We start from the raw sequence: 19336 nt of genomic DNA, 5'->3' as shown, positions 1-19336 counted from the left end.
TTTATAAATTCCTGTGGAAGATCCATAGGTGGATGGGAAGTATATATTAATAAACTCTAGGAAGAAATACAGTGGGAAATTCTAAGGTGTGCCCTTCCAGGATGATAAACAAACAATGACAAGCTAGTAGCGATGAGTAAAAACTATAACTGAGGCCTGCATGGTGGCACACACCTTTAATCCCCATGCTGACAATGCAGAGACGTGAGGATTGCTGTGAGCTCAAAGCCGGCCTGGTTTTCACAGTGAATTCCAGGCCAGCCATGACTGCATAGTGAGACTCTACCACAGTGCTCGCATGCATACACATATATACTGAAATAGTTATAAAAACTGAAGCCTGTATTACCAAATACATCAAGCATGGTAGAGGCATGAAACAAATTAAAGAACTCAATGTGATAATCTCTCTTTATAAAGGCATAGATTAATGAACTAGGAAACATACAGAAAAATAGATATCATTAGCAAAGAAGAATTTTACTTAGTTCCAAAAGAAACTCTCATTGCGACAAATACAGCAAAAAGAAAGAAGGAACAAAAAAGTAATAAGATAGATTAACACATAAGGAGCAGTCTTCCAATATGGGGCAAAATCTGCAAAAGTCAAAAGTAACACGTAGCTTTGTTAAAATCTATTAGAAACAGACCAAATGGCCACCTTCTCATCAAATTTCTTGAATACTTTTTAAGTCAGCGCAAGAAAAATAATGATAGCAACTTTGTAATAAAGGAAGAGAGCACTTGCCATCATCAGAAAGATGGTTATAACTGATGCACATGGTGTGCAGTTATTCTATGACAATGTTGTAAGCTTTTTTACCTGCACAATGTAATTCAGTGTGACCCTATGAAGGTAGGCACTGTTTTATGTATATTGTATAAATAAATAGAGATTCAGCTCAGTAAATAATTCTGAGACCACTATAGTTAAGAGTACTTTTAAAATAGTCAAATTCTAGCTCCCTCTTTCTTAATTCCAGGCTCTGTTTACTGACTCTTACTGAACTGCTTTCCTGATTAATTGGAAAACTACATGCTAATGTATTTAGGAGCCTGCCTGTTGTATTAGGTGGCCCACACTAAATGTATCTGCTGGTAGCAGCTGTCAAACAGAGAACACCCAGACCATCACAGCCAACTTGCCCTACCCTGTTTTCTTTCTCTTGTCTCCCCCATTTCTCTGATGGGAGAGGCACTGTCCTGTGTGTTGAGATAAATGCACAGCGATTGGTACAAAGTTTAACTACAGCAGTGGAGATTCAATGTGGAAGATCTCAACCAGAAGAAATCCTTGCTAGTCCTGGCCCTTTAATTTCTAATTATGAAATGCTGCTTGTTCAACAGGACCTTTGGCTGGAACTGTTTTGGGGTTTTAAATTGGGCTTTGTTCGGATTGGAACAGGAAAATGCCAGCACCTTAGAGCAGATACCACTTTCACTTTTCTCTTGGAGAGTTCTGCTCACTAGGAAACCCCAGGTGCTGAAACTCCCAACCTTCCTTAGCCATTCTGGTCTCTCTTTGATTTGGACTATTAGAATGTGTCCAGTTACAAATTATGAAAGCCGTGGACAATAGATGTCCATAAAGCTTACAGCAATTAGTCCAAAAGATGAGGGAAAACAAAGCATTACCCTTTCAGGCATTACTTGTGAAACAAAACAGCGATTTTTGCAGTGTGTCTTTTGAAATATAAATATTTGGCTTAAATTTTTTCTGACAAGGAATTCAAGACACCTCCTCTCTGCTTTAAGCTATGGGATTTTGGTGAACAGTTTTGTCAACATTTGGGAAAGTATCTGAATGTGTGAACTTTAGAAGGGCATTAAGAGAGAGTTTACGAGAAGAATTTTTGTATATGCAAGCACACAACATTAGAATTCACAAGCAGAATCTTTAGTGTCTTTCAAAATCATGATCACCGCCTTCAACAAATGCATAGCTGTTTAGATTTGTATGAACACAGTGTTTCACATAATGCTTGTAACTGATTTATACTGATTATTTTCTATAACTCATGCAAATATACAATCACTGATACTTAAATGTATTTATTTTAAACAGAGTAAAAATGACAATTAATTTCAATTAATCAAAAAGAGGTAAAATTATATTTTATCACTTATAATTGTTGCATTTTTTCCTTATTGTCTGGCAATAGATATGGTATCTTGGTAAATTATTTCCATTACTATGATTAAAAAATTACAACATTATAGTTTTGAACTTTTTTTAAAACACTTTATGGAAAAATTTAGAATCCATGCTTATTCCTGAATTTAAAATGTGGACTGTAACATTTGCTCAAGAGAAGTGATCCATGTTTATTTACGTGAGATTCTCTTTGTTTAAGATAAACAATCACAGAAAATTCTACTTAAAATGGAATTAACATCTAGAACCAATAGTCCATATTAAGTAGTAAACATAATTTATTTAAAGTTGAACAAATAAAACTGCACAAACTAAACCCACCCCACCCCTCACACATGTGAAAAGTGGAGAATCTTAAATTTGTGCCCAGCCCAGATTACATGAGACTCTGTCTAAATCAATCAACCAGTCAATCAAAAAATAATCACTGATGATCAGGAGTATATTTCAGTTTAGGCTATATATTATTTAATATTCCAATTCTGTACCACACTTTTTTTTTTACAAAAGCACCTAAAATTGATACATATGGATTTAGTATGGCATGACTATGTAATTGAAATTTTTGTTCATCTTTCACCTTAGAAAAGCTCTATTTTAGTGAAAAATATTTTATAAACTCATTAATTTTATAGGGGCTTTTTATTGACAATTATCATTACTCATTTACTTTTTGTTCTTGGTATTAGCAGTGATGTTTTTACTGTATGCCATACTGCTTCATTGGCATACATGTTATAAACTCCATCTTTATTTAATGGATCTCCACAGGTCCTAAGCTTGGCTGACAAGTGGAAGTGAATGTCTCAGTCTTCCTCTTTCTCTATAAGGCAGAAGTTGAGGATGGAGCAATGGAGAGCTATCTCACCATTGCAGGCTGATAGCTGGATCTTCAGAGTCCTCCATGGGCCTCTGTAGATACCAGTTGGGGAAGGAAGGGAAAGCATGCTATTTATTTCCCAACACACATACACACACACACACCTACACACACACACACACACACACACACACACACACACACGCATGCACGCACACACACACGCACACACACACGCACACACACACACGCACGCACACACACACACACACACACACACACGCACACACGCATGCACACACACATGCATACAGTGAACAGGAAAGTCATAGAGAGTTCAAAATTACCTCATGGCCCCAATGGCACCACCATGCAGAGTGAGGAAAAGCTGCCTCTCCCCTTCATAGAGAACTTTTCTGCCTCACACTTGTTTCTGATTGCATGCTTCTAACAACAGCACATATTTGTGGCTTTCTCATGTCTGTTCCTGTTGGTGTTTGCAGCTTGCACGTTTCTATACTGTCAGCTCTGTGATGCATGAAGGGAAATAAAATCCTAAGGAATTCAACTACTTTGGAGTGCCTCAGATCCAAGTACATTGATATGTCTATGCTCTTCTTTCTCCCTTCCAGAATATTATGTGTTAGATTAGTCAGGTTTCTGTTGTGGCAAAGTGCCTAAGAAAAACTATTTAACAGTGGAAAGATTTGCTTAGACACAGGACTTCAGAGGTTTCAGTCTGTAGCTGGTTGGGTGTGCTGTCCCTGAGCCTGTAGAGAGACAGAAAAGCATGGCAGAAGTGAGTGTGGAAGAAAGCACTGCTGGCCTCTTGGAAACCAGACACAGAGAGGGTACAGGTGGGAAGACAGGAATGGAGAGGGGCAGTCTGCGGACAAGATGCATCCTTCAAAGTCATGCTATCCAGTTACCACTCTTCCAACTTGCTGCTCTATACTAAAAGACCATTCTGTAGGAACTGGACTAGTCATTGATAAACTAAGCATCCTTAGTATCCAGTTACTTCTCAGCAGTGCCACCAATAAGAAACTAGCATTTTAACACACAAGCCTCCCATTCAATTATCAAACCATAACATATGGCTTTATATGTAATGTATAGGAACTGCATCTGTCCCTAGTGAGAGCAGCAGAGATAAATGGGTCTAGATACTTCATCGAGATCCAGAACCAGAAAGTGTTGAATTCAGCTTCAAAAGTTCGTAGGAACACAACAACCATACCATTTCTGGTTGCTGTTGTGTATTTGGCTCCATTTTGATTCTGTGTCCTTCTCTTGAAGTTCAGAGGTTTCTTATCGTTACATTTATTGGCTGCGTGAAAATCTTCTCTTTTCCTAGCTTCATGACTTAATGTCTCATTGGCATTGTCTTCTTCTCTGGCATCAGCATGCCACTGATATAGAGGCTACTCATGGATATGTAAAGAGACAGTTATAACAAATGAACATGGGAGTATGGAAACCAATTTTATTAGTGGTCATTAGGGATTGTTCTGATACAATAACAGTTCTATTTGCTGAGGTAACTTTATTTGTTCACATTCTAGGCCTTAGACTACAGCATTTAAATGGTAAGTATGTTCTTATGCATTGCATTCCCTCCATTACTACAGTTAACTTTTATGTTCTTGCTCCTCATAGTAGAAAAATTTTTCCAGTGCTGACATTTTCAGTGCTATTTGTATACTCTGGTATTACCATGGCATGATAATTCTGACTTAGCTACACATGTGCTTCTCCTTGTTAAAGGTTATTTTGGAAGTGTGAGAAGTTGATGAAGACTTAGAAAATAAAGCCACAACCACAATGCATGGATATATCCTTCATCCAACTTGCATTCTTGAATGTAATTAGTGGGTCAAAGGACAGCTGTCAGTACCTGTTGCTAGATTTCTCTCTGAAAGTGTTGTTAAAATCTGGGTTATGATTTTTTAAAAAGGCCACAAAAGACCCAACCATCTCTGTAAGAAAGTTATTTGGAGGACTTGTGTTTCTTCACTGTGATGAATCTAATAGATTTTACATGATTTTTATCCCTGTATTTAAAATTTTACCAAAATCGTCAGGTATAAATATCATAGGTTCTGCTTGACTATTCATCTGGAAAAATATTGAATCTAGTCTTCTATCATATGGGGCCATACTGGTCAATTTAGTGGTAAATCTATGAAATATATATGTAAGATGAAATGAGCCGGACAGATCAGGCATATCTGGTTTAGTCAATAACATCAGGGAATCTGGAGGCCGATGTAGGGAAAACATGTGTCTATGAATATGGCAGTAGTGTGCCTCCACTTTCTATTTCTACAAGGTTATAGAAAGGAATGAAGGATTGACTGGTTCCCACCTCATATCTTAGCTTGGCAAGTCACACAATGACTAGTCTCTCTCTTCCATTCAAAGCTACTATGGAGCTTAATAAAGATATAATAACACAAGATAAACTAGAGCAAAATCAACTTTCCATCAATGAGCAAAGTACAACAAAGCAACAAGTTGATGTTATTTTAATAATCCCCCATAGCCTTTTCAGTTCTGAGCAAAGGTGTTAATATGGGTTGCAAGTTGTAAGATGAATGGCATAAAACATGGTTGTTTAACGTCAACCCATACAAAACAATGCACAGAAAACTTGAGTACAGTCAGAGCAGGTTGAAGAAGTCATGATAACTTCTCAGTAGAGAGATGCTTATCTCTCCAAGCATCCATTCCACATACATGAGCATCTGGCAAAACAAGCTGTGAAGAAAGGAAGAATTGGACCCTAGGTGACCTTTCATGGTTCTCTGTCCTTCCTCTGTAGGGTATTTATTCCTGTATAAATTGCATTTTTATGTGATTCTTTGATTAATGCCTCTTTCCCGATTAGACTGTAAATGTCAAAGAACTCTATTTTTACAATGCTCAGTGTTAATGTCCCCAATGTCTACCTTAGCAGAAGGAACAATAAATAATCATTTAATAAATGATAGACTGAGTGCCTCCCCCCTGCCTTTTTTATTATGTGTGGCTCACCAGCTTCATGTGGTAAGCTAGGAATCCTGAGAAAAGCTTGGCCCCGACTTAGCCTCTGGTAATTAGAAAGAAACTCCTATTTGTGTATTAATGGTAAATAGAAAGATAACAAACTAGACATTATGTAGAAACTTGCATTGATGAGGGAATATATTCAAAGAGAAGTTTAGGGTGTTATTTTGGCTTTTCTTTATTTTTTGATTTTGATATAATTACATAATTTCTCCCTTTAATTTTCTCCCTTCAAATCCTTCCATAAACCCTTCTTTTCTCTCTTTCGAATTCATTCCTCTTTTTTTTGTTAATTGTTGGTACATGAATATATGTACATACATATATATGTATATATTCCTAAATATAACTGCTCTGTCTCTGTAATGTTACTTGTGTGCATGATTTCAGGGTTGGCCATTTTGTATTGGACAGACAATTGGTATATTCTTCCCTGGGGAAGACTATTTCTCTAGGGGATAATTTCTTGAGGAAAAACTTTATTTTTAGGGGAATATCTTCAGTTCTCCTAGTACACTATGGAGTTACTCATATGCCTTTTTCCTTGAGTTGAATATGGCACATGCAATTGTCTGCAATGGTCCTCATTGCTCAGAAGCTTCAAGTTGAAACTTTAAAAATAGACTTTTTCTTTGTTACATTTATGGCTACTTTGATTCATATAAAATTTATAGAAGACCCATGATGACCCCAAGTTTGGTGTAAAGTAAGAAAAGTACTTTGAATTTATTTTCTGATTCATTTATAAGCAAAGAAAGTGTGTCATGATTTTTCCACTATTGTTCTTGGCCTGGGTTTACTTATACTTGGTACACCACCACTAAGACCACAGGGAACAAAACTTGCTCTGAATACAGGCATCATTTTCTTGAATAATCATTTCTTTTCCTTCAAAGTTCTTTGAATCTCAGAGTAAATAATAGAACTATACACAAAGTTGCCCTAATGCATACTCTATTTAAAGATGGGAACAGAATACTAAATATAATCACACAAAAAAATTCAAAAAAGGTGTATTTGAGTTTAGGTTGTTTTCATTTATTCAGGAAACATGAAGGAATATATTTCATTCATTCACTCTAAAGACAAGAAGGAAGGATGTCAATATTAGACAATTATTTCCAGTCACTATAGAGTGTGGAATGCAATTACAGAAAAAAAGGGTCTTATAACAGTTGGGTGGATATGAAGCCAGTATCTTCTCTTTCTTACACTATGAGACTCAAACTTGCATGTTAGCATCCAGTAATGAGGAATGGAAAACACTGGGCAGAGACTTTTACAGCAGCTGACAAACTGCCCTTAGAGAATGTAGCAACCCTCAGACCTGTAAGTAAGAACTTCCATTTCCCCTCATGGGTAGTGGATGATCACCCTATGTGGCAGGAATTTGTACCTGGTTAGCTCCCCAGGGAATAAAGCTCACCCTGCAGAGACAGTTACATATAGAATTGGGTTTCATTTCCTGCACACAAAATATTCCTATTGGAAGAGCATTGTATAAGGAAGAAAGGAAAGACAAATTTCAAAATAAAAACACATGTATCTGTTACAAACTAGAAGAATGCTAAGTTCATAAAAACAGTTGTTCTTTAGCCTAAGAAGTTAAGAAATGATACCACGTATATGGATTATTTTAGAGTATTGAATTTTATCACAAAGTTCCAGTAATGAATGATGGGGAATGGCATACATAGAAATGATTAAATCCCTCTAATGATGGTGTTACGAGATTTTCTCTACTGATAGTACAGAAGTGCATTTCTTCACTGCCTTTGTCCCAGGGCTATACACTAAATAAAGACAAAAGAAACCAAATCAGAAATGGTGGCCCAGACCTCTCAGCATGGGGGTAGCTGAAACAGGGGGGTCACAAGTCTATGGCTAGCCTGGGCTGCACAGAGAAACTGTTTCTCAAAACACAAAACTCAACAATAATAAAGGCAGAAGAAATCTGATTTCTATCAATACATGCAGGGTTCCAAATGATTTTATCTAATCATGGAGCTGATTAATTATTAAGCATAAAATATCAATAGCATTTAATGTTAAAAAAAATGCCAAGAAGGTATTTCCAGGTTAGCTATTGAATGTTCTTTGACCGTGTAGAAAAAATACAGGCTAGGGATTCAGACAAATGAAGACCCCTGGATCTGCGTGTTCCCAGTTATAACTTTATTCACAGCCTTTCTCTTTGTGTGCTTGTAAGAATACAAACAACTGGCCCATTGGAGATTTAAATTAGATAAGGCTTACAAACTGCCTGGCCTGTTCTCCAGTGGATGGCATTGTCCGTGTTCAATCAACAACCCTTCCCTTTGCTTCTCATTGACTCATGTCCCCATCCTCACACTGCTGACATGAACACACATTTGCCTTCTATTGTAAAGCCTGCTAGTGCTTTTAAACTCTATTATCCATCAGAAATTCTTTAATATGATTTAGGAACAGCAGTTATACCTCTCTACCCTTTGGGTTCTAGCAGTGAGTGACTTGTTTTTAAAAATTAAACCAATGATCAAACACGTTAACACACAAGGAAACAAACATGCCGTCCTTTGAGTAACATGATGTTCCTGAGAGGAATTTTAGGGAGTTAACACCCAAATACAGATGTGCTGCCTACAGCTGGTAGATAAGAAACTACCACCTGAAGGACTGTTGAAGCCTTCAAGCTGCACTCACATTTCCTAGAGAATGACATTTGATGGCATGAAGACACATTGCTCGGGGATCAGATTTTGGTTTTGTAACCATAGAAGTGACATTGAATGAGTCATTTGAAGTCTCTGGACTTAGCTTCCTTGTATATAAAGTAAATGTTGATAATATTATCTATAAAAATTATGATTATGATTTTTCAACACAAACAAAACTTAGCAAATAAAATATACACGAGTAAATATTTGATATATATTATTGGTGATGAGTGCAGTGATTCGATGCCTCACATGGTGTTAGATGACAAAAGATCTCTGAAATGAAGTCTGAGCTTCCTGTGCTAAATTGATTCATGCTTGAGTTTGTTCCCAATGTACCCCAATATCCACTGGGTACCCCTGTCCAAAGCCTGTATCTGTATATTTTAGAAAACCACATACGTCCGTTAGACTTGTGGGATGCTCTTCACACCTGCCCAGCATTCCCACAGAGTAAACCCTCTCCTGTGTTGCTGTTGCTCTAGGGTCTAACTTCACCCTGGCCGAGTTGGGGATCTGCGAGCCCTCCCCTCACCGAACTGGTTACTGTTCCGACATGGGGATCCTCCACCAGGGCTACTCCCTGAGCACTGGGTCTGATGCCGACTCGGACACCGAGGGAGGGATGTCTCCGGAACACGCCATCAGACTGTGGGGACGTGGGATAAAGTCCAGGCGCAGCTCCGGCCTGTCCAGCCGTGAGAACTCAGCCCTTACTCTGACTGATTCTGACAATGAAAACAAGTCGGATGACGAGAACGGTAGGCCGGTTCTGAAATACCTTTGCATGCTCTGTGCATTGCGTTATGGGGGACTTAAGGGTCCTTCTTGTTTTTGTTTGTTTTTAAGAGGTGAAATATCAGTCTTGTCTCTCCACCCCTAGCCGGGGACCAAACGAACAAGATACCTTCTAGCCCACAAACTGGAGAAGCAAGTTTTTAAAGCGTTTTGATGGCAATCCAGTATTCAGATGTACTCATCTGGTCTCATTAGCAAGTACATAACCCCATAAAGGAGGGGACTTAATAAACTATGACCAGTCCTTTCAGAATGTCCTCTTCCCCAAGTTTCTAAGTCTCTGTATTGATTTCCCTTCCCAGTAACAGCAATCTAGGTTTGTTTGAGGGGTTTTGTTTTGTTGTTGCTGTTGTTGTTGTTTTTACTTTTCTTTCTTTCCTTCCTTTCTTCCTTCCTTCCTTCCTTCCTTCTTTCTTTCCTTCTTTCTTTCTTTCTTTCTTTTCCTTCCTTCCTTCCTTCTTTCTTTCTTTCTTTTCCTTCCTTCTTTCTTCCTTCCTTCCTCCTTTCTTTCTTTCTTTCTTCCTTCCTTCCTTCCTTCTTTCCTTCCTTCCTTCCTTCCTTCCTTCCTTCTTTCTTTCATCCTTTTTCCTTCCTTACTTGCTTCCTTTCTCCTTTCTCTCTTTCTTTTCTTTTCTTTTCTTTTTTTGTGTGTTTCCCATGATGATCTGTGAAGACCCCTACCTCATCTTCACCTTTCATTTCCAGACAGCAATGCCTCGTAGCCTTATTGAAGATCAAACATGGAGCCTATGATACAGGGTTTAATAATGACAAATAGAAGTGTCTTGTCTTCCAAGCCGGCTGCTCCTCTGTGGTTCCTTTCCCTCTTGGTACCTATCTAGGTTAATGGCTTCCCGCATCTTCCATCACAAATCACTGTGGCCCATCTATCAGCTTTGTAGATGAGTTTTAATGAAGCCTTGAGGATTAAATGCTTCTGGCCATTAAGCAGCGAATACAGGGAAGCCTGCACAAAGCCATTAAAGAGATAAGGTGTTTATTTGTGGATTTCCACAAGATTCATAATGGTGTTTAGTCAAAAACATTTTTTTAAATAAAAAGATAACTTACTTTAGGTACAGTGGACTTCTGAAGAAAATCTCAGATGTTCTGTGTTATGAATATACTGCCTGTTTGCTAAAAGAGTTAGCATTAAAATGTTTACAAACATATCAGTTAAGAATGTGTAAAATCTCAGAAATTTCAGTTAGAGAAAGTTTAAGTGTCTTCTTTCATTGAAAAGAGAAAAAGAAAATTCCAGGTGGGCAAGCTTGTTTTGAACGTAAACACAGATAAAATACCATTTAGTCTCACAACTGTGTTGGAAATATACCATTTCCTGGGTGATTCACATATGTTCAGAAAGATGGCACTTGGTTGCACTGAAGTTTACTTTTAATTTCAAAATAATTTGGGAGATGAGATGATGTGTCTTACTGCTCCGTTCCTGTAGCTCATCAGTGTGAACACTCAAGGAAAATTTGCACTTGACTCCTTTTGAATTTTTAACAGAACCCTGACACTTGGCACATTCAACACTCTGAGGGGCTTATCAGCTAAGAGATTATTCTAAAAAGTTTCCATGAAGATATACATCAAACCCATTTACTGACGACCCTGTTAAACTTTGGCATGTGTCAGATACTATTTAAATGGAAGCAGTTTGGTTGTCTACTAAACAAAATCACTGCAATCCAAGAAATTGCAACATGTTTTAAGTAAGGCATTTGAGAAAATCTCCCATGGTTGGCATTCTCATAACTATACAGGGATCCATCTATGTTGTGCTTTTTGTACATATTTATAGACTCTCCACCCTCTTAAGTTATTTATACATAGTTCTTGAAAATATCCTCAAGCAATAAAAGAAGATTTCTGCTGAAGCTGTGTGAACAACAACAAAAAATTAAAAAAAAATACTTGTCATGAATTTACCTAGAACTGCTGTGGAAATTTTTTGTAATTAATTGTGTATTTGATAGACAAGGAGTCTTCTCTTTTAGCCAGCGTGATTGCAATGCATGACATTTGAACATTTTTTACTCAGGGCAAGTCTCCATATGTTCCTGAATACTGATAGGAACTAAACCCTTTGGTACAATATCTTGATTTTTTTCCTTTGATACCAGTTATAATGCAATCAGAATTTCATAAAGAAAAATACACTTGGAGACACTATTCTGTTCTCTACATGAGTGCGCTTGGCAAATTCTAAAGGTAATACTAATGCCAGAGTTCAAGCTAGGTCATGCTATTTTAAAATATATAGATGGACGGTCTTTTCTTTCCTCTTTCAAAGAATCATTAAATATTTTATATATGCTAAAAATATATCTGATGCAACCCTTTTCTCTCATTTTTGGACCAAAAAAATAAAGTATTGCATATATTGTAGCATAAATTCTTCAAGATACACAAAGTAAGGCACAAGGAAACCTGCAGGCTGGGATGTTAACCTCACTAAACTCACTCTTTCTCTCTGACACATTCTGTTTAGCTCACAGAGAAATCAATGCTTTTTCACATCACTGACTTTATGAAGTTTGGGAATGTATTATCATATAGATTGACAGTTGCCCACCGGTTCCACACCACAGAATGGATGCTCACAAAGCCGCCATTAATTTCTCACACTTGTACCCAGCAATGGCTTCCTCCATAATAAACACAGTGTCCTTCAGAGCCAAATCAATAATCTTTTAGGTATGCCTCTCTTGAAGGGGAAGTCATAAAATCTGTGCTTTGTGGAGGAAGCCCACCAATTCCCTTTTAAATGGTAAGGATACGTGAGCAAGAAGGGTTTCTACAGGGTTCTACATTTGTAATTTCTTTTGTAAGGTGTGATCTTGGGCTACAAAGATATATCAATGTTTATTTAAAAGCTTCTTTTTAATACCCTAACTGTAATTTTGCTAAGCATACTAATCAAGGAATGGCAGCTTTCAGGACCCCACATCCCTCTCTTGATTCCCAAGTGTGAATCTAGCCTTCAAAATCACTTGATAAAACCCAAACTTGTCAATAGTCTTTCTTAGGTGAGTGTTTGTTGACTTTCCCACATGCTGCTGAGACACAAATAGCCCACTGAAATGCCTGATAGTCCCACATACACTGAAACCATCTCTAATGTTATTTATTTATTATGATTTTTTTGAGGTATAGACGCTACAAAGTTTGCACTACCCTCAGCTCCGTATTGTGTCTGTAGTTAGCATTGTGCTGGGTTGAACAGGATTGCTTTAAATAGATAAAACCCTCAGGTCCAGGACTCTTCTCAGGCTCTTTAACTCTGGCTTGCAGCTAATGATGGCTTGGCTAGAAATGACAATGAGAGTTGAGAACAGCTAGGTTTGACTGTGTAAAATTTGACCGCATCCGTACAAAGGGCTTTCCCAGGGACTTTAAATTAGAATCATACTTTTTTTTCAGTAATAAATGTCCCACTTAAAATATGGGCTCTTGAAGGCTCTTTGTATCACCTGAGTTGTGGAGAAAATGGGACAGTCACTAATACACAGGAATAACTAATTGCCTCCTTAAAGATGCAGTGCAGCACACACTGGAAAAAATCTGGTATGTATTCTTGACTCCCTTAGGCAGTTTCCTCACCTTGGGGACTTAAAAATATCCATGGGGTTTCTTTTCTTCTCTTTTTCTTTTTTTATTTCCCTTCAGTGTAATCTTAGTTGCAGTTGCTTTATTGGGAATCTAGAGAGAAAGAAAAAAGGAAAAACTTGAATAGAAAATCAGAAATTATAGAAAACACAACCCAGCATTAGTAAAGACATTAAGAGATGCATGCCTCCCCCCTTCACCAAAAGCAAATAAGAACAAGACTCATATCCCTCTCTTCTCAGTTAGGAGATTGATAATTTTTATGATGCAATTTGAGTTTGAAAATAGAAATGTTGAAATGATTTCATTATATGTCATAAAAGCTGGATTTTGGAACATAGAGGCTGTATGGAGTGAATGTGTGGGACACTGATCTATTAGAATGTGAGTCCTCTTGACAAAGGATAGCTATACATCTGTGCCTTCAGTAGAGTACCACATACTCAGGTGCTTCCTGTTGTTCACTATGACCAGAAATATGAATCCCAAGGCAAGGAGTCTTCTGTAATATGGGGAAAATTCAGGCTGTTACCATCGAACAAACTTCATTCATTTACCATAAAGTGTTACCTCTTTAGTAACTGTACTAAATTCAAGTACCCATGAATTTAGCAAATCGAAGACCCACTGACTCTAGTTTCCACCCCTACTTTATTAATCTGTCCATCACAAACAATTGTTTTGTATTTTATGATCCACTGCATTCATTTCTTCTCCCTTCTGTCACAGTGACATTTATAGAGGATGCCTAAACTGGACACAAAAACTCTCTATCAGCTGCAGACATCACAAAGATTCATATTTTGCTCTTAAGAGAAACAGTCCAATTGTGGCAAAAAATTCCCATGACAGGGACTGCAGAGGGACAAGTGAGGTGCTGCTCCTACCTAAGGGAACTGTTAGCACTTAACATTTGTTGAAGGTGAGGGTGTCTTTTCCTTCAGTGTTGTGCCCACTGAGAAGGAGCTTATGTTCCAGTAAATTACTTTGTGCCTTTGTACACACAAGCAACAGTGATTAAATAGGGCAGGATACAGGATATACACAGGCACAGACACACACACACACACACACACACACACACACACACACACACACACACTATGAAAGTTAGATGGAGACTTCTTGCAAAGAAGATGAGTCTCATCAAAGGAAGGAGGGGCATGAGAGAAATTATCAGGGGTACAAATAACTAAAGTATAATCCATATACATGCAAAACTGTCAAAGAAAAAAAAAGCAAGGAATTTTTCCACAGAACATAAAGAAAGAAAGTATTTTAATTCCTTAAAACAAAATCTCAATCTCTCTCTCTCTCTCTCTCTCTCTCTCTCTCTCTCTCTCTCTCTCTCTCTCTCTCTCTTTCCTTTGGTATTTTCTTTCAAGTCAGGTGATGCTCCCAGGGACGATCAAGCACTGACTCCATTCAATAAATATAATAAATTAAAAAGGAGTATAAGCTTTACTTTGGCAAGGGCAGCATGCTTATTACACATGTAATCTCCAGGCCTTCAGAGAGACATTGGGGCTGGGTGGATAATCATTGGGTTTTAAGCTTCAGAGTTCCTGGTATCAGTGCTGTGACTTTCACTGGACTGGGGAAGGATCTGAAGGTGTATGAGGTGGATGTTTCTGGCAGAGAAAAACTGGAAGCCTCTTTGGTCCAAAGGATCTAACTTCTTCCCCTACCCACCCACCCACCCACCACCCACCCACCTGCCTATTGTTTGTCATGGCTTCATTCAGTTGTTTGTCAAGAATCAAATTAAGAGATGGGAAAGATGCACCACAAATCAAGTATTAGCATCATAAATAAAATGATTCAGACCTAAGAGCATATAAATTTCCTACAATCAAATAAATCAAGATGAACCTGCATTGAAAATAATACCAAACTAAAGGGGATCTTAGAACACTGGCCACATAATGAGATATTTCAATTAGCCATTCTGAAACTGGGACACAGTGACTGGAAAGAGAAACTTCCAACTGATAGATTTGTAAATAGAATAGAAATTGCAGACAGGTGGACATTTAATTTTGAGTACTATTTAATGCTAGCTGAAAAACCTGCCTAGACAAATTGTCCTTGCCTGGTTTCCCTAACCTCAGTTTAAATTATGTCAAAGACGTCCCAAGACAGAAAGGAGTGGTTCATGAGATAGTCATCAACAACAGGGCTTAAGAACTGTAGTTTTCAGGTTGGATTGAGCCCATGTAGTGATTATATTTGATCAATGCAGTGTATAAGAAAATAGTTTAATGATATTGTACAAGTGAGATATGATATATTAGAATTAGTTTTTTTTTTTTTCTTTTGCAAAGAACAAGAGAGGAAGGGGCATTTATTTCTAACTTCTCTCAAAATATGAGTAATTTGGTTCCAGGATTCTCTCTGAACAAATCTGGGGCAGTTGATGTAAGCAGGACCCATGTCGCTGGCATCGTTGAGCCTACATGAGCTCTCTGGAGGCTACTCCATAATTTAAGGCTTTCCTTAATGTGTGTACTTACCTGAGTTAACAACATTGACCTAAGTACAAACTTTATGCATATCAGAGGTAATCAAAACTGTAAAATACAAACTAGAGGCCTGAAATTTTAACTCCACTGAAAGTATGCTGAGAACAGAGGTTCTTCTGTTTTGTGGGCTTGGCTCCTCAGCAAGGTGGGTTTGATGTTGGTATGCCATGTTTCTAAAGTAGTTGTAAGGCATTTCGAATTAAGTGCTTCAAATAAAATTGAATTGAATAAATAACTGCTTAATTTATAAAGTACTAATATAATTGTATGTCACTATGAATGCATGCCTGGCAACTATATCATATCCATTTTCTAAATTAGATATTCTGATGTTTTGAAATGTCAAGTTTAGAAATCATTAACATGTGTACTTAAATCTATTTTAATATGAAAGTATATATAGGTGGGGATTTAGCAAGGAGATGGACGGAATCCTTACTTTAAAATTTAGCTGCCATAGCAGGTTTAGGAAAATCCCAGGGCTTTTCAGGAGAACACCACTTAAAGCAGAAGAAAATGGCTTAGTACTAAGTATTGTCAGCAAATGTTTATAGAGCCCAATAAGATAAAGTGAAAGGCTACAAGGTCAAATATAGAAAGGAAAATACCTTGATCATCACTAAACCTCAAGCATTCTACAAGAGAAAGGACACAGGATGAAGCTGGCTAACGCAGAGTTATGAGCAAGTGGAAGACAGAAATGATGTTTTTCAAGCTAAGAATGTATTCACTAGTGGACCCTAGGTGGGTCTCCCCTCTTCGGCAGCAAACTTCCAGTTGCCTTACCATTCTAGGATGTGTGCAATGAAGAAAGGATAACTGAAATATAAACATATTTACAAATGAGATAGAATTGAGATTGCTGCATTAGCATTCTTTGGAGAAAAATAAACTGAGGGTTTATCTTTGTGCTCACCTGAGGAGTCTAGAAAAGAGTGACAGGATAGCAATATCCCTGCTTGTATGAAACATAAAAGGTCATGTAATTCATACTTTTTAAAAAAAGATATTTGAACTCAGCCCTCAAAACAGCAAGACTCTACCTTAAAATGAATCTGTTTTAGTATTTCATTCTACACTCTTAAAATTTAAAATTATTGGAATTTCCAGTTTTGAGTATGTTTTAAAACACACATCATCTCTGAATATATTACATATATGTGACAGATTATGTAAGCATAAAGAGGAAAGTGTTGCAAGCAAGTGGATATTGATGAGACATGTTAGATACTATGTTTCCTGTGAATTGGAGTCTTGGTAGCCAGTGTGCCATTGGAATCCTTGGACAATCCCTTACCGCTTGGCAACACATTAGACTTCTTTTCATGTGGCTTATGGTGATATAAGTTGATCATACATTTAACAATTTTATATAGTTCTTACTCTTAATTTCTTATATTGACTTTTACTATTTATACAAATAGATACAAAGTTTTTATCCCATATACATTTATAAGGAATTTTTGTCTATGTATTTGATTGGAGAAACATAGCTTTGACAGTATATATTTTAGGTAGCTTGAAATGCAATTAAGAATCACATGACTGAAAACTAGATGATGGATATTATAAATGAACAAATGCAGGGAAGCCAGGTAGTTGGAGTTCGGCATTAGGATGAAGATGATGATGTTTTAGAGGATTTAATCTCCCCGCACCTCTAAACCTTAGTCAGAATAATGGGGACATAGTGACTTTGGTAACTGAAGTCTCTGTCAATCTTTTAGAGAAGAACATACATAACATACATCACACACATGTCCATATTTATAAATACACACACACACACACACACACACACACACACACGTATATATATATACCTATATTCATGTGTGTGACTAGGAAAGTACAATAGTTTGAATCGATGATATCAGAAAGAAAAGCAATAACCAAGGAAGGAGGAAGCTAGGAATCCCTTATTAATGAATGCACCTGTTTGTTGGCATTTGAACTAGGAGAAATTAAAATCTGGCAATGCTGCAAATATTTGTAATTATGGGAGTAATATTTGAGAAGCAGATGGGTGGAAGATAAGTTATAAGAAAACTGGAGTAGATGCTTAATTCTGTACTCAAGATTGGGGAACATGACTGATGATGGATCCTTATTTGCTGATATTCTCTAAACAGTATTACAATGACTACCAGGCTGTTGTTCACAACCATTTGTCAAATAGTTAATAAGTAATATCAAATATTGCTCTGTACAAGGAAAATGGTTATACTATTGTTTTTCACGGGAATATTTAATGTGTTGTGGGTGAATATTGGCCAGATCTATTCCAGGTAGATCATAGTTTTTTGAAGATTAGCTTTGCTGTTGCTTCATGAGTAATCTCTCATGCAATTTGCTTAATTGCTCCCTGTAACTATAGTTATGTCTCCCTCCTCATCACTAATCTATGATATTTTTATCTCTCATGTTTTTTAATCAGGCTTGAAAGGAATATCTTTATGTTTCTTACAAGCTTTCTGCTTTGCCTTTACTGTTTGTTTCCTCCTCATTAAGTTTATCTTTGTTATATTTTCAACTCTACAAGTTTAATATTTGAAGTATATTTTCTTGTTGTTTTTCTAACTGTAAGATAAGCAATTATTTCTGGTACTTTTAACCTTTGTTATTTAATAAAACTATGTATATCATGTCCTATATAACCTGATTGGAAATACATTGTCCATTAGTTTCTAAAGAGTCTCAGTTCAATACAGACTTTTAAAGTAAAACAGATTCAGATTAATACCAAATGCTTTTTTTGGTAAGAAATTAACAAGTGCTAGAGGCCACTTTTTGTTGTTATCTTCTGTGAAACATATATGCATGTGAAGTATATCGACATGTATAGAAAATATGTGACCAACTGGCATGAAAAATATATTTAAATATATGTATAAGTACAAAATGTACAAATATATGATGAATAAATAATACCAAACACTTTGTATCAGAAATAACCATAGTCCATGAATTCATGTTTGTGTTTTCAGTCTGTATGTCTGTGTGAAGTTAGAGGGTTGGCAGTGTAACTCAATGGTAGAGCATTAGCATACCATGCTCAAGAATTGTCATTCAATCCCCAGGACCTTAAAAAAATTAGAGGACCTGAGATCTGACATGCTTTCTGAGCTGGTATCATAGTTTGCAAACCCTCACATAATCCATTGTCCCCAGTAAATGTACTTTAAACACTTTCTCCTGACATCATTTTTTTTTCTGAAGAAATTAAAGAGTACATTGTATTTCTTTAGACTAGTGTATGTTCCTAATTTCCTTCATCAAACATTTTAGCTTGATTCTATTTTAGACACAATAAATAGTAGCCTTGATTATTTTGGGGGTAAATCTTAAAAAAGTTAGAGCATATAAGTATGCCTGGTTAACATGCTTCTGATCACTTTCCAAACAAGAACACACATTCTTGCACTGACCCTGTGTGAGATCCACCTGCTACACATGATACTGTGGTTGTGAGTCCCAAGAGACTGCCATTGCCATCTTTCCACTTTGCATGTAACAATGTTTTAACTCCATGCGTCATTTATTTTAATGAGTGAGGCTGAACAATTGTCTGTACACACTGTCTGTGTGAATTTGTATCTTAGGGGGAAAATAGGAGAATGAACTTTCTCATTTTTTAAAAAATTTTGTAGTAACTTTTACAATGACCAGAGAGAGTCCT

At 36.9% G+C, this 19336-nt stretch overlaps 1 protein-coding gene across 10 annotated transcripts in view; it reads left to right on the top strand.

Annotated features, from left to right (window-relative positions):
* Positions 1-19336, top strand: part of Tenm2 (teneurin transmembrane protein 2) — a 1224381-nt gene that overhangs the window by 362578 nt on the left and 842467 nt on the right. For all 10 annotated transcript variants that reach the window (XM_036195999.1, XM_036196007.1, XM_036196006.1 and 7 more), the window contains exon 4: positions 9208-9483. In XM_036195999.1, coding sequence (XP_036051892.1) covers positions 9208-9483 — 276 coding nt within the window. The remainder of the gene's footprint in view (positions 1-9207; positions 9484-19336) is intronic.

Source organism: Onychomys torridus, chromosome 8 (assembly GCF_903995425.1).
Source record: "Onychomys torridus chromosome 8, mOncTor1.1, whole genome shotgun sequence".
In the NCBI taxonomy this organism is placed as follows: domain Eukaryota; kingdom Metazoa; phylum Chordata; class Mammalia; order Rodentia; family Cricetidae; genus Onychomys; species Onychomys torridus.
Note: the sequence above shows the minus strand (reverse complement) of the source record. Positions and strands in the feature narration are given on the sequence as shown.